Source organism: Spermophilus citellus (assembly GCF_964194105.1).
Source record: "Spermophilus citellus genome assembly, chromosome: 18".
NCBI lineage: Eukaryota > Metazoa > Chordata > Mammalia > Rodentia > Sciuridae > Spermophilus > Spermophilus citellus.
This window is the reverse complement of record NC_138200.1, coordinates 16,718,778-16,734,891: the sequence shown is the minus strand read 5'-3', so window position 1 is coordinate 16,734,891 and position 16,114 is coordinate 16,718,778. Positions and strand designations below refer to the sequence as shown.

The window sequence follows — 16,114 nt, the reverse complement described above, 5'->3', positions numbered from 1 at the left end:
AATAAATAGAGCAAATAACTGTTAGTGTATAAGAAGTAACAAATGTAAAAACAAATTAATTTTAATCTTTTTATTATCTTTTATTTTTCTTGTATCAGGGATTGAACCCTGGGACACTTTTACAACTGAGTCACATCTCCAGCCCTTTTTCTTTTGAGGTAGGATCTCGTGAAGGTGCTTAGGACTTCAGTAAATTGCTGAGGCTAGCCTTGAACTTGTGATCCTCTTTCCTCAGCCTCCAAAGTTGCTGGGGTTATAGGCATGCACCACTGCATCTGGCAATTTTACACTTTAAAAAGCCATTTAAAAAAGTAAAAAATGTGTTTATGTGTGTGTGTGTCTATTTCCAAAAACTGATACCTTGACTTCTCTTTGTTTTTCTCTTCAGTGGTATTGGGTTTAAACTCAGGGCCTATACATGCTGGAAAGCACTCTACCACTGAGTTCCATTTAGTTCCCTTTTTTCCTTAAAAAAAAAAAAAATTTTTTTTTTTTTTAGTTGTAGATGGACACAATGTCTTTATGTATTTTAATGTGGTCCTGAGGATTGAACCCAGTGCCTCACATGTGTGAGGCAAGCACTCTACCACTGAGCTACAGCCTCAGCCCCATATTTAGCCTCTTTTAAAATTTTATTTTGAGATAAGATCTCACTCAGTTGATGAGGCTGGCCTTGAACTTATAAATCTCCAGGTGTGTGCAATCATTTCCAGTTAAAACTTAGACAAACATTTGTCAAGCCTAATCATGAAAAAAATAATCATTCAAACTTAGATTTTTAAAAAAGTTATGCACTAAAAGACAGACTGGTAAGTTTTTAAGTTATGATAAGAGTTCTATTTCCTAGATAGCAGTGAGAAATATCCATGGACTGGTTCCCTAGTGAAACAAGCACAACTGGTAAGAAAACAAATTTTTTTAAAATTAAAATTTCTGTATCTGTCCTTAGGCAAATATTTGTTGAAGAGAATCTACTAAAACTGGATAACAACTGTGATAATCCACTAGTAAAGAGACCAATTTCCTTAATAAGAACAAATGCAAAAATTTTCAACAATTTTATTGAAAATTGTAATTTGCTAGTATTTACTAGCAAAATAAGTCTAACATTACATGAAAAGGATTATACACCCTGATGAAGTAGAATTATCCCAGGGATGCAGATGGATCAACATTCTGTTAAGCAATTAAGGTATCACATTAAGAGAATAAAGGAGCTCCATTTGTGTACAATGAATCAAAATGCATTCTGCTATCATGTATAACTAATTAAAACAAATAAAAAAATAAACATTTGTAGTAATCAAAAAAAGAGATAAAGGATTAAAAACTGTACGAATGACCTCAATAGATGCAAAAAAAAAAAAAGCATGGTATAATTAGATATTCTTTCATGATAAAACCCCTCAAAAATTAAGTATTGAAGACAGTACCTCAACAAGATAAGGGTTATACATGACAAACAGAGTACATCATACTGAATGGAAAAAACTGAAATTATTTCTCTTAAGATCAGGAACAAGAAAAGGATATCACCTTTCACCAATCTTATTTAACATAGTATTAGAAATATCAGCCATAGCAATAAGAGAAAAAAATGAATGGGCATCTAAGTACAATGGGGACGTCAAATTATCTATTTACAGATAACATAAACACAACATCAATTATTTTTACTCGATAATGATGAAACTACCAAGAAAGTAATCAGGAAAGCAATCCTATTCACAATAGTTAAAATTAAAACTCACACTCACACACACCCTAGGAATCAATTTTACCAAGGAAATGAACAATCTCTACAATAAAAATTACAAAATACTTATGAAAGAAAATGAAGAGAATAGAAAAAAGTAGAAAGACATGCTACATTCATGGATTGAAGAAATTAATTCTGTTTTGTTCTGTTCTAGTGCTAGGGATTGAACCCATGGCCTTATATGTACAAAGCATTTGCTCTACTGCTGGGCTATGACCCTAGCCCCCGAATTAATATTGTGAAAGTATCCATACTACCTAAAGAAATCTACAGATTCAATGGAATTACAATCAAAATATTAATACAAAACACCCCTAATAACCAAAGCAATACTAAACAAAAAGAACAAAGCTAGATGCACTGTTAACACGTGACTTCTTTACAACAGTAACCAAAATAGCATAGTACTGACATAAAATCAAACAGAAAAATGAACAGAACAGAGAATCCAGAAAAAGTTCATATATTTACAGTCGATTAATTTTCAACAAAGGTAGAAAGAACTTATCCATGAAAGGTAAGACTCTGTTCAATAAATGATGCTGGAAAAACTGGACATCCACATGCTTTAGAAGAAAGAAATGAAACCTTTCTCTCTCACCATATACAAAAATCAACTCAAAATGGTTGAAAGACTTTAATATAAGGTCCAAAACTATGAAACTATGAGAAGAAAGCACATAGAAATACTTCAAAACATTGGTCTCAATAAAGATTTTTGGATGTGATCCTAACAGCACAACCAACAAAAGCAAAAATTAACAAGTAGGATTACTTCAAACTAAAAAGCTTCTGTACTGCAAAAGAAACAATCAACAAAGTGCATAGACAAACTACAGAATGAGAGAAAATATTTGTAGACTATCTATATGACAATGGATTAAGTCGCAGGATATACAAGGAACTCGAACCCAATGGCAAAAACCAAATAATCCAATTAACGATTCAATTTCCTTTTCAGGCAAATGATGTTGAAAAGACATTTCTTAAGGACATACAAATAGCCAACAAGTGTATGAAAATAATGTTCAACACCACTAATTATCAGGAAATGCAAATCATGATCACAATTAGGTTATCATCTCACCCTAGTATGAATGGCTAACATTTTTAAAAAAGACAAACAATAATGCCACTAAAGATATGGCCAGAGAAAGGGGAAATCTCACACCCTCACATGCTGTTGGTAGAAATGTAAATTACTACAGCCATTATGGAAAACAGTTTGGAGGTTCCTCAAAAAACTAAAAACAGAATTACCCTATGAGCCCAATAAGCCTTCTACTGGTAATAAATCCAAAGGAATTGAAGTCACTATGTTGAAGATTACTTGCTTTTATTGCAGCACTGTTCTCAATAGCCAAGATATGGAATTAACCCAGATGCCCATCAACAGATGAATGCATTAAAAAAAAAAATGTGTTGTGCAGGTTGTGACACAACTCTAAGTTAAAGCAGCTAAATTTCTGGTGAGTATGGCCAAAAGGACAAGGGCTCCTTTCCTCTAACTCACTACTCAGGCTGGAAGCTGTACATAAGGGCTGGCAGGATTAGAAGACTGAAATCTTTACCCAGATTGCTTTTAAGCCAGAGATGCTATACAAAATAGGCAAGCCAAAAAGGTCAGAGACTATTACCCTCACCCAGCATTCAAGGTGGTGGCTCAAAGATTTTGTTCAGGAAGAGAGGCAATCCACAAGAAGAAAAAACTCAAAACCTCTCCTCAAAAGAAATTGATTTATTTGCAACACAGTATGCCAGGAAGTTCTAACTTGAGGATGAACTGGGGGAAAAATGGAGAATTTTGTGGCAATTAAGAGAGGTAGGAGGTTCTTTTTAATTAAGAACAATAAGAAAAAGCACAGGTCAAGTTACCAGAGAGAACCAGTGGGGGAAAAAACACTGAACAGCCCTCTGGAGGTCAAAACAAACTGGCCTCAAAAACTACTCCTGCCTGAATTTAATTGGATCAAACTGTGAAACAATTCATGCTCAAGGCATTGTCAAAAACAATAGACCAGTGAGCTCAACAATTAATGGAGCCTAAGATCTGATGTGATACCAAACAAGGCAGGCAGCACAAAAGAGATCAAGAAAAGGACAAAAGATGCTTGAAACAACTGTCATCCTAGAGTGATTTTATGTCTGAAGCTTATGCCCTCTGAACACTGACACAGAAGGCTTCATACCACAGGGAAAATACACTTTACTAAAACCATCAAGGAAAATACTAAATTAAAAAAAAAAGAGGGGGGAGGAAAACAGTAGCCAAAGTTGCTATAATATGTAATCTACCTAGTTCAGTTTAACAAAAAAATGATAGGCAAATAAACAAAAAAGAGAAATTCATAGGAAAACAAACAACAAATACCAGAAAAAAGAAACTACCTATGAGAGGTCCCATATAATTTAACCCACTAAGATTTCAAAGCTTCTGTTACAGACTCAGAAATCTTAGTGGTGCATGCCTGTAATACCAGTGGCTCAGGAGAATAAGCAGGAGGATTCCAAGTTCAAGGCCAGACTCAGCAAATAAGCAAGGGCCTAAGCAAATTACTGATACCTAAGCAACCCTGTCTCAAAATAAAAAATAAAAAGGGCTGTGGATATAGCCCCTGGGGGTTCAATCAGTAGGACAAGTAAAAAAGAAAGAAAGGAAGGAGGGAAAAAAAGGTATGTAGGTATGATGACAATGTCTCATCAAATTAAGACTAGCAATGAAGAAACAAATTATAAAGAGCCAGAAAGAAATTATGAAATACAATAACCAAATTAAGTAATTCACTGGATAGGCTAGACAGGAAATACAAAATAGCAAAAGAAAAAAAAAATCAAGGGCTGGTGATGTATCTCGGTGGCAGAGCACTTAAGTGTCTAGCACAAGCAAGACCCCAAGTTTTATGAGAGGTCCCATATAATTTAACCCACTAAGATTTTAAAGCTTCTGTTACAGACACAGAAATCTTAGTGGCACATGCCTGTAATACCAGTGGCTCAGGAGGATAAGCAGGAGGATTGCAAGTTCAAGGCCAGACTCAGCAACTAAGCAAGGGCCTAAACAACTTACTGACACCTAAGCAACCGTGTCTCAAAATAAAAAATAAAAATATAATCTACCTAGTTCATTGCAAGCTTAAAGAATGATTGATAAGTATCATAATGTAAAGAAAAAGAGAAAAATAATAAGGAAAAGTAAAGCTTCAGAAAAATGTGAAACATCATTAAGTACACCAATATATAAATGAGGAAAGTACCAGAAAAATTTCAAAAAATTAGTAGGTAAACATTTCCCAAATTTGATGAAAAAAATTAATCTACACATTTGAGGAGCTCAATGATCTTCAAATAAAATAAATTCAGATATATCGCAGTAAAATGCTGAACACCAGAGACAAAATGAAAAATCTTGAAAGTAAAAGTATAACGTAGGGGCTGGGGTTGTGGCTCAGTGGTAAGAGTGTTTGCCTAGCATGTGTAAGGCACTGGGTTCGATTCTCAGCACTGCATATAAATAAATAATATAAAGGTCCATTGAGAACTAAAAAATATTTTTTAAAATGTTATACTGGAATAAGCAAATAACACTTTTGCTTATTCCAAATCCATGGTAAATGAGGTCAATATAACAAATGACTTACATATATACTTGCTCTCCTCTCTTTTGTTAGATTTACAGATGTAATATTATGGCACTAACAATTTTTAATAATAGGCTAAGTTTATTATATATCACAATAATAGCACAAAATGGGAGAACAGGAAATAGAGAATAGAACTGCAGAAGAGTAACATTTGTGTATTTAGTATCATTTAAATGTAAATCTGAATTCTAATAAAATGCATGATATAGCCCTCAAGCAAACACTAAGAAAATACAGTGAAAAAAATCATTAAATTTTACACTAGTAAATGTTTGCTTGATGAAAATAAAAGCACTAAAGGAGAAACAAGAAAGACATGAGACAAAGGAAATAAAGAAATGGTAGACATAAACCAAATGATTTATTTCAGTGTTAATATTGATTATGAATGGATTAACTAAAGCTTTAAAAAAAAAGCAGGGCTGGGGTTGTGGCTTAGCGGTAGAGCACTCGCCTATCACGTGCAAGGCCCTGGGTTTGATCCTCAGCACCACATAAAAGTAAATAAATAAAGGTATTGTGTCCAACTACAACTAAAAAAAATAAATATTAAAAAAAGCAGAGATTATCAGACTGGACAGAAAAACAATGCTAAACAACAGACTGAAAAAATGATACATCATGTGAAAAATAATAAGAAAGCTGGACAGGCTATCCTTACATTAGAAAGTAACAGAATTTATAACAAAAACTGTTACAGAGATTGAAGGTACTTTAAAATGACAAAAGGGTCAGTCTGGCAGAAAATATAACAATTATAAGGTAATATAGCCAGTGGTGCACACCTGTAATTCCAGCAACTCGGGAGGCTGAGGCAAGAGGATCACAAGTTCAAAGGCAGCCTTAGCTTTAGAGAGGCCCTGAGCAACTTAGCAAGACCCTGTCTCAAAATAAAAATAAAAAGAGCTGGGATATGGCTCCTTGGTTAAGGGTTCCTGCGTGCAATCTCTAGCACCTATAAATGAATAAATAAATATATCTGGGCTGGGGATGTGGCTCAAGTGGTAGCACGCTTGCCTGGCATGCGTGTGGCCCGGGTTTGATCCTCAGCACCACATAAAAACAAAGATGTTTTGTCCGCCGATACCTAAAAAATAAATATTAAAAAAAAATTCTCTCTGTTTCTCTCTACCTCTCTCTCTTTAAAAAAAAAAAAAAAAAATATATATATATATATATATAAATAAAACAGTCTCAAAACACAAACTGACACATTGGAGAAACCATCAATTGAACAATAGTTGTTAGAGATTTCAAACACCATCTTTCAAAATAGATAGAACAACTTGCAAGCAGATTGTTGGCAAGGAAATGGAAGACTTGAATAACACTATACCCCTCTTAGACACAACAGACATCTAAAGAACACATCAGCCATAACAGTGAAATACAAATTCTTCTCAAGTAGGATCAACTAAATTTGTCTCTGTAGATGAAATTCCTCAACTGATTCTTTTTTTAATATTTTTTTTAGTTGTAGATGGACACAATACCTTTATTTAATTAATTTATTTTTATGTGGTGCTGAATATCGAACCTAGTGCTTCACACATGCAAGGCGAGCACTCTACCACTGAGCCACAACACCAACCCCTTAAAATGATTCTTAAGTTGAGTAATTTGTCCCTACCTTGTAAGGTCAAATTCCAGGAGACAAAAGTGTGGGTTTTTTTTTTTTTTTTTTTAGTTGTAGTTGGACCCAATACCTTTATTTCATTCATTTATTTTTATGCGGCGCTGAGGATCGAACCTAGGGCCCCAAGCATGCTAGGGGAGCGCTCTACCACTGAGCCACAATCCAAGCCCCAAAAGTGTGGGGTTTTGATATTGCAGACAGTGATAGCCCATTAACAAGCTATTGTTTATTTTGAAATCACTGGTGATCACTTTGCCCAAACTTTGCTGCCTCTGTTGCAATAATGCGTATTTCACTCTGGTTTTGCCATTCTGTCCAACTTATGAGCTGCATTTAACAATATTCAGTCTTTCCTAGGTTTCCAACATGCTCAAGTTAACCATAATAATCCCAACTTCTATTTCTTGTCACCTCTTGGTGTACAACAAACCAACACCAAATCCAACTGGAACAAACATAAAGCTAGGTGTAAGTCCATGATATAAATTCATGCTAGACTCAAATTTGGTTCCTTTATGTGGCACAAATAATCTGGAAAGCTTTTAATTCTCTTCTCCTGTATGTATCAGAACATTACCTAGTAAAATATTTTGACTTTTGGTTTTGGTATGTTTTAGTACAAATATCCAGGAACAAATTCCTCATTTGAATTTATCTTAGAGATAAATTTTCAATTAATTCCTCAAGTGCATATAAAACTCCAAGATAGACAATACTTTGGGCTACAAATGAAGACACAACACATCAAAAAGGACTGAAACTGTACAAAGTATGCTCTTTGGTCACAAAGGATAAAAATTAATGAGTAACAAAGAAATTTGTGAAATTCACAAACACGTGAGATTAAACAATACCTCCCCCCACTGCCCAGTGTTTTTTTATTGTTTCCCAGGCTGGTCTTGAACTTCTGGGCTCAAGTGATCTTCCCACCTCAGGCTCCTGAGTAAATGGAATACAGGCATGCACCACCATGCCCAGTATTGTTTCAACAATAACCAATGAGCAAACACACACACACACACACACACACACACACACGGAAATTACAAAATATTTGAGACAAACGAAAACAAAGACAACATTAAAATATTTTATTTTCTCCCTTCTAATGTGGATGCCTTTTATCTTATCTGTTTGCATAGTTGTGCTGTCTAAAACCTGCACTACAATGCTGAATAGAAGTGGAAGAGTGGACATGTCTATTTTGTTCCTGACCTTAAGGAGAAAGCATCTGTTGTTACATTTATTACGATGCATCATTTTGTATAAAAAAAACTATTAGGGCTGGGGATGTGGCTCAAGCGGTAGCGCGCTCGCCTGGCATGCGTGCGGCCCGGGTTCGATCCTCAGCACCACATACAAACAAAGATGTTGTGTCCGCCGAGAACTAAAAAATAAATATTAAAAATTCTCTCTCTCTCTCTCTCCCTTCTCTCACTCTCTCTTTAAAAAAAAAAAAAAACAAAAAACAAAAAAACTATTAGAATATACAAGTTCAGCAAGGTTGCAAAATGCAAGATAAATATAAAAATGTCTGGATACTTTGCATTTCTAGACACTTGCAGAAAATATCCAAAAAGAAAATTAAGAAAGTGATACCATTTACAATAGCATCAAAAGAATACTTAGGAAAAACTTTTAACAAAATAAGTAAAATTATTACTGAAATTTAAAAAAATCTAAGTAAATAAAGACATCTCATGTTCATGATAAAGACTATGGTCAAGGGGCTGGGGCTGGGGCTGGGGCTGAGCGGTAGAGCGCTCGCCTAGCGTGTGCGAGGCCCTGGGTTCGATACTCAGCACCACATAAAAATAAATAAATAAAACAAAGGTATTGTGTCCAACTACAACTAAAACATTTAAAATTTTTTCTTAAAAAAGGACTATGGTCAAAATGACAACACTTCCATGGTCAAGACGATAATACATCCAAATTGACCTACACGGTCAATGTAATCCACGACATACCAACTTTTTTTGCAGAAATGAACAGACAGATTCTAAAATTCATATAAAACTGCAAGGGACCCTGAATAGCCAACATAATTTTTTTTCTTTTTTTCCAGTACTGGGAATCGAACCAGAATCTCATGCATGCCATGCAAGTCTTGCTCTATCAGTCCCTTTTTAAAATATTGTATTTTGACACAGGTTCTTGCTAAATTGCCCAGATTGGCCTCAACCTTGTGATCCTCCTGGCTCAGACTCCCAACAAGATGAGATTACAGCATTTGCCAATATGTTAGGCCAGCTAAAACAATTTTGCACAAAGATCCATATTGCCCGATTTCGAAACTTACTACAAAGCTACAATAATCAAGACATTGTGGTACTGCCATAAGAATAGACATAATAGATCAATGGAATAGAACTCAGATACCAGAAATAAGCCTCACATTTATAGTCAACAAATTTTTGACCACAGTGACAGGACAATTCACTAAAAAAAGAAAGTTTTTTGCACAAATTTTGCTGAGAAAATGGATTGTTTACATGCAAAACAAAAAATATAAACCACTACAATTTACACATATAAAAGTTAAATGAAAGACCTACATATAAAAGCTAAAAATATTTCTTCAGGGATCTGGGCACAGTGGCACACGCCCATGATCCAAGTGGCTCGGGAGGCTCAGACAGGATAAAAGCAAGTTCAAAGCCAGCCTCAGCATTAGTGAGGCACTAAGTAACTCAGTGAGACCCTGTCTCTATTTTTTTTTTTAAGGATTATCTTTTTTTTTTATTGGTTGTTCACAACATTACAAAGCTCTTGACATATCATATTTCATACATTAGATTGAAGTGGGTTATGAACCCCCAATTTTACCCCAAATGCAGATTGCAGAATCACGTCGGTTATACATCCACAATTTTACATAATGCCCTATTAGTAATTGTTGTATTCTGCTACCTTTCCTATCCCCTACTATACCCCCTCCCCTCCCCTCCCATCTTCTCTCTCTACCCCATCTACTGTAATTCATTTCTCTCCTTGTTTATTTTCCCATTCCCCTCACAACCTCTTATATGTAATTTTGTATAGCAATGAGGGTCTCCCTTCATTTCCATGCAATTTCCCTTTTCTCTCCCTTTCCCTCCCATCTCATGTCTCTGTTTAATGTTAACCTTTTCTTCCTACTCTTCCTCCCTGCTCTGTTCCTAGTTGCTCTCATTATATCAAAGAAGACATTTGGTATTTGTTTTTTAGGGATTGGCTAGCTTCACTAAGCATAATCTGCTCTAGTGCCATCCATTTCCCTGCAAATTCTATGATTTTGAGACCCTGTCTCTAAATAAAACAAAAATATAGGGCTGGGGATGTGGCTCAGTGGCCAAGTGCCCCTGAGTTCAGTCCCCAGTATTCTGCCCCGGCCAAAAAAGGTAGATCTTTTTTTTTTTTTTTTTTTTAATGAGGTAATCCTTTTTTTTATAAAGTTAGGTTCATTTTGATACTTTACTTTTTAGTTATATTGGACACAACACTTTTGCTTTATTTTTACCATATAAAGTATTTTTAAAAAGATGAAAAGACAACCCACAGGATAGCAGAAAACAGTTCAAAATTATTTATCTCATGAAAATTGTAGCTAATATTAAAGACCTCTTACAAAGTCAATATTAATTAAAAAAAACAACACTAATTTAAAAGTGGGCCAAAGTTCTAAATAGACAGTTCTTCAAAAATATATACAAGTAAGCTAGGGCTGGGGCTCAGTGGCAGAGCGCTTGCCTAGCATGTGTGAGGCACTGGGTTTGATCCTTAAAACCACATACGAAAACCGCACACACACACACACACACACACACACACACACAGAGCAAATAAGCACTAAACAATGCTTGATATCACTAGGCACTAAGTATATGCAAATCAAAATCACAATAAGCTGTTACTTCATACCCATTAGGATAGTCATAGTCAAAAGGATATAAAATAATAAATGATGACAAGAATAAAACCCTCACACACTGCTGGTATGAATGTAAAATGGTACAAGTGCTGTGGAAAATAGCAGAATGATTTCCTTAAATGATTAAACATACAGCTACCACTGATCCAACAATTCCATTCCTATGTTACAAACCTGAGAAAATTGAACATATTGTATCCACATAAAAATTTTACATAGATGTTCGTGGCGGCTGTATTTATAATAGCCAAATGACTCTAATATCCATTAACAAACAAATTAACAAACTGTGGTATAACTAAACAATGGAATATTATTCAGAAATTAAAAAATGAAGTGCCAATAAAGTGACAGAATGATGAACTCAGAAAACTTAAGCTAAGTTTAAGAAATCACAAGTCCATGTATTATGAGACTCCATTTATATAAAGTGTCCAGAATAGGCAAATCCATAAAGTATATTTGTAACCTGCCTTGAGGGAAATAAAAAAGTGATGGCTAAGAGATACAGGCTTTATTTTTAGGGTGATGATGATGTTCATTTACCCTCCCCATGTTTTAGGGGGATAAGTTCCATTGTTTTCCTTATTTACAAATGAGTGTCCATGATTGTATGTTTTCTAAGTCACTAAGTCAAGATTTGAACTCAAGTCTGTCTCTAAGATCAGAGAACTACTGGACTAAGAGGATGAGCTGTAGGATCATATGTTCATAAGAAATGTGTGTTTCATGATGACAAAGTATTATCTGAAGAAAGGGCAGTGAAGTAGGAAATATACAAGTATGTGAGCATCTTCCAGGGCAGAAGGAAAAAAAAATCAAGAGCAGAGGAAATCAGGTAATATTTAGAGACAATGAAGAACAATGCATCTTCTATGAACATAAAATAGATGTAACCCTGCGCCTAACAGAGGAAATGCAGGCTCAAATCTTCATCACATTGGATTAAGCCCTGACTTCCTTAACAAGACTCCAAAAGTGGAAGAAATAAAAATCAAGAATTAGGGCTGGGTCTGTGGCTCAGTGGTAGAATGCTCACCTAGCATGCATGAGGCACTAGGTTCGATCCTCAGCACCACATAAAAATAAAGATATTGTGACCATATATATCTTAAAAAATAAATATTAAAAAAATTCAATAATTAATAAATGGGATGGATTCAAACTAAAAAGCTTCTTCTAAGCAAAAGAATCAATGAGGTGAAGAGAGAGCCTACATTTTGGGAGCAAAGTTTTGCCACACATGTGTCATAGCACTAATCAGAGCACTAATGTGTGTGTGTGTGCGTGCGTGTGTGTATATATACATACATACGCACACGCACCCACACACTTATGTATCTAGCTCCTGGAGAACTCAAAAAACTTAACACCAAAAAAACAAACAACCCAATACATAAATGAGCTAAGGAGCTGAACAGACACTTCTCAAAAGAAGTCATATATTCAATAAACAAATATATGAAAAAATGTTCAACATCTCTAGTAATTAGAGAAATGCAAATCAAAACTACTCTTCCTCATACCAGTTAGAATGACAGTTATCAAGAATACAGACAACTGGGCTGGGGCTGTAGCTCAATGGCAGAGCACTTCTCTAGCGTGCATGAGGCACTGGGTTGGATCCTCAGCACTACATAAAAACAAATAAAATAAAAGCATATAATCTACAATTATAAATTTTTTTTTAAATATAGACAACAATAAATGTTGACGAGGATTGTGGGGGGGTGAAGCACACTCATACATTGCTGGTGGGATTACAAATTTGTACAACCAATCTGGAAAGCAGTATGGAGATTCCTTAGAAATTCCTTAGGAATTCCAAGACTCCTTGGAATGGAACCACCATTTGACCCAGGTATCCCACTCCTTGATCTGTACCCAAAGGACTTCAAATCAGCATACTATAGTGACACAGCCACATCAATGTTTATAGCAGCTCAATTCACAATAGCTAAACTGTGGAAGCAACCTAGATTCCCTTCAATAGATGAATGGATAAAGAAACTGTGGTATATATCTTAAAAGAATAAAATTTGGCATTTGCAGGTAAGTGGATGGAGTTGGAGAATATCATGCTAAGTGAAGTAAGCCAATCCCCCAAAACCAAGGGCTGAATGTTCTATCAAATAAGTGGATGCTGATCCTTAAGGGGGGACAACTTTGGGCAAAGGGGAGGGAGGGGTGGAGAGGTGAGGGGGAATAGGGGCAGGAAAAATGATGGAATGAGATGGACATCATTACCCTAGGTACATGTATGACTGCACATATGGTTCGGCACTAATTGTGTACAACCAGAGAAATGAAAAGTTGTGCTGCAATTGTGTACAATGAATCAAAATGCATTCTGCAGTCATATATACCTAATTAAAATAAATTAATAAAAAATGTAGAAAACTACAAATATGAGTGAGAAATACAAGATGCTGCCATAGAACATTAATATAATTTAACTCAACTTGTACCAAAAATTCAAACTGAAGAAAACATGTAAGTAGGATGATTTTAAAAACACAAGTTCCATTTATTCTTCTAGCTGATTTCTTATTGTTGTTTGCTTTTGTAGTGCTGGGGACCAAACTCTGGGTCTTACGCATTCTAAGTAATTTTAATTTTTGATCTTTGATCAATATGTTTTAAACACTGAGCTTAAACAATGCAATTATGGAAGAGACTTTGTGTCCCATTTTGCTTTGTCTCTTCAAATCACATTCAAATTTGAACCCAACTTGAATTATTCTGTAGGTACTTATTTCTTCAAAGACATGACCCCTGGGCTGAGGTTATAGGTCAGTGGTAGAGCATTTACCTTGCATGTGTGAAGCCCTGGGTTTGATCCTCAGCACCACATAAAAATAAATAAGTAAATAAAACAAAGATATTGTGTCCATTTACAACTAAAATATATATATATCATATATGTATTATATATATATATATATATATTTTTTTTTTTTTTTAAAGAGATATGTCCCCATTTCCCCACTGGATCTGATTTACTATCTGTATTTTTCCTCACTTATTTTCACTGACTTAATTTTTTCCACCTTACTGGTACAGTAACCTATTTCAACTGTACTCCAAAATAATGCAGGAAACAAACACTTAAAACTTACAAGAGACCTGCTTGTATTCTTTTCTTCTGCAGAAAGGGCAGAATCCTGAGAACACCAAGCTGAGGAAAAAAACAAAATAGATTTTCTTCAGAGTTTCAGACAAAGGAATATGAAAATTTTTAGTACCAGGTGACCATAAGATCTCCTACAGATGAATGATCCTCAGAGCCATGAGAAATGTAACACCATAAAGCTATAGACACAGAATTGTATGTGGATAACTAATTTCATCATATAGGGTCTGATAAAGATTTCTTAAAAAAAAACAAAACAACTTTATTTATTTTTATGTGGTGCTCAGGATTGAACCCAGGGCCTTGCACATGCTAGGCAAGCGCTCTACTACTGAGCCACAACCCCAGCCCTGATGAAGATTTCTTAACGGCTAAGGATAGGGTGGTCCAATGAATTTACTAACAATATAGTATTTCTCAAAAATTCTGACATTTTTAATGCCAATAGGAAATTAACCTTAAGTATATAATATATGCCACAAAGATTTAATGATTAGGATGGTCTTTAAGTTTACTCTTAAAGAATTTAGAAAAAAGACATTAATGATATATTAGTTATAGGTACTGAGGAACATTCATATGATGGAGGAAATGTAGTCATGATTCTAATTTCATTTTATAATGACTTGATGTTTCTTCACCCTAAAACATTCAAGGCCTCTGTGTGGGGAGCCATTCTCACACGTGACTGGGCGACTCCCGGTTTGGGTCTGAGGCGTTCTGGCTGTGTTGGAACTTTCCCGGCCCTCTCCTGATGAGAGAACCCATCTGTGTGGGGGTGTGACTGACCACTGCCCCCAGGGGCCCAATCACTGACCCTGACCTTGGAGTGCGGCCCCCCCTCAACCTTCATTGGATGGAATTCTCCCCTGAATTTCTTGTTCCCCAATAAAAGGCTACTCCCTGGCGCTCTCTCTCTCTCTCTCTCTCCTGCTAGCCCGGAGTAATCCTTGCTGCCCTGCCGGGCGGTTAGAGGTGGGAACCAGAGAGGGGAGCCGTCTCGGACCTGGTCATAGAAATAAGGTAACTGAGTCTGTGTGTTTTATTTCGATCTCTGCTAGCTAACTTTTATGCCAAGAACCTCATTAATGAAGCCATTGCGCTGGCCGCATGGTAGACCTCTGATTAAAAATGGAAGATTGAATACATGTACTTATTTCTGCTATCTCCCAAACCCAATCAAAATGTTAGTTAAAGCAACAAAGACTCTAAAATTTACAAAGACAAATAAAATAGTAGACTTCAATGGGTACGAGATCTTAATAAAACTCTGGATGCTAGAGAGCAGACATTTGAGTGTTATCTAAACAAGAGAGAGCTAATGTTTAAGTGAGGGTTGTGGGGGTAGGATAGGAGAGCCATCACATTATCCTAAAAAGGGTCAGAAATGGGGGGTGGTATTAGGTAGTTCTGCAGACAGAAGTTTGAAAATAGGGACGAAAAACAGGGAACTGAAATGTAAGGCATTATAAAAAAGGTGTTAAACTTCATATTGTCTTCTTTAACCCTATATTACATGGTAACAATTCCTTTTACACTAACAAAAAGAAAAAAAAAACCTAAGAATTTTTTTCTCTTATATAAATGAATTGGACAGGCTCTGGATTATCAGCATATCAGATTCAGATAAAGACAGGGCTGAAGCAATATAGAAAAAGAGAAATGAAAGTTCTCAGGCAATGCCCCTCCACACATTTTTTTTCCTTTGACTCCTCAAAAGCAGGAGTTCTGGCTTATATTCCTCAAGCAAATCTAGGAGTTCTTGCTGGAGTAACTGACTAGCCCAACAGAAAATGCCTACAGATTCTGATACATGGTCAATCTCCAGGACCATACGAGAAAGAAAGGCAAGAAGAGTGTGTTGGAATGGGGCTAACATGGAAAGGATTAGGTACAGAAAGAGAACTAAATTATTATGTACATTGTCAAAAATCAATTGAAAACATAAAATATGAGAAACCAGACATTAGCTATATAAGGATGTTATTTTAAAAAAAAAAGATGGGGGCTGGGGTTGTGGCTCAGTGGTAGA

General features: G+C 35.6%; 1 protein-coding gene across 11 annotated transcripts in view; it reads right to left on the bottom strand.

The window, feature by feature from the left end:
• ZNF568 (zinc finger protein 568) overlaps positions 1-16,114 on the bottom strand; it is a 68,696-nt gene that overhangs the window by 47,379 nt on the left and 5,203 nt on the right. For all 11 annotated transcript variants that reach the window (XM_081273241.1, XM_081273247.1, XM_081273250.1 and 8 more), the window contains exon 4: positions 14,069-14,127. In XM_081273241.1, the coding sequence (XP_081129367.1) occupies positions 14,069-14,127 (59 nt within the window). The remainder of the gene's footprint in view (positions 1-14,068; positions 14,128-16,114) is intronic.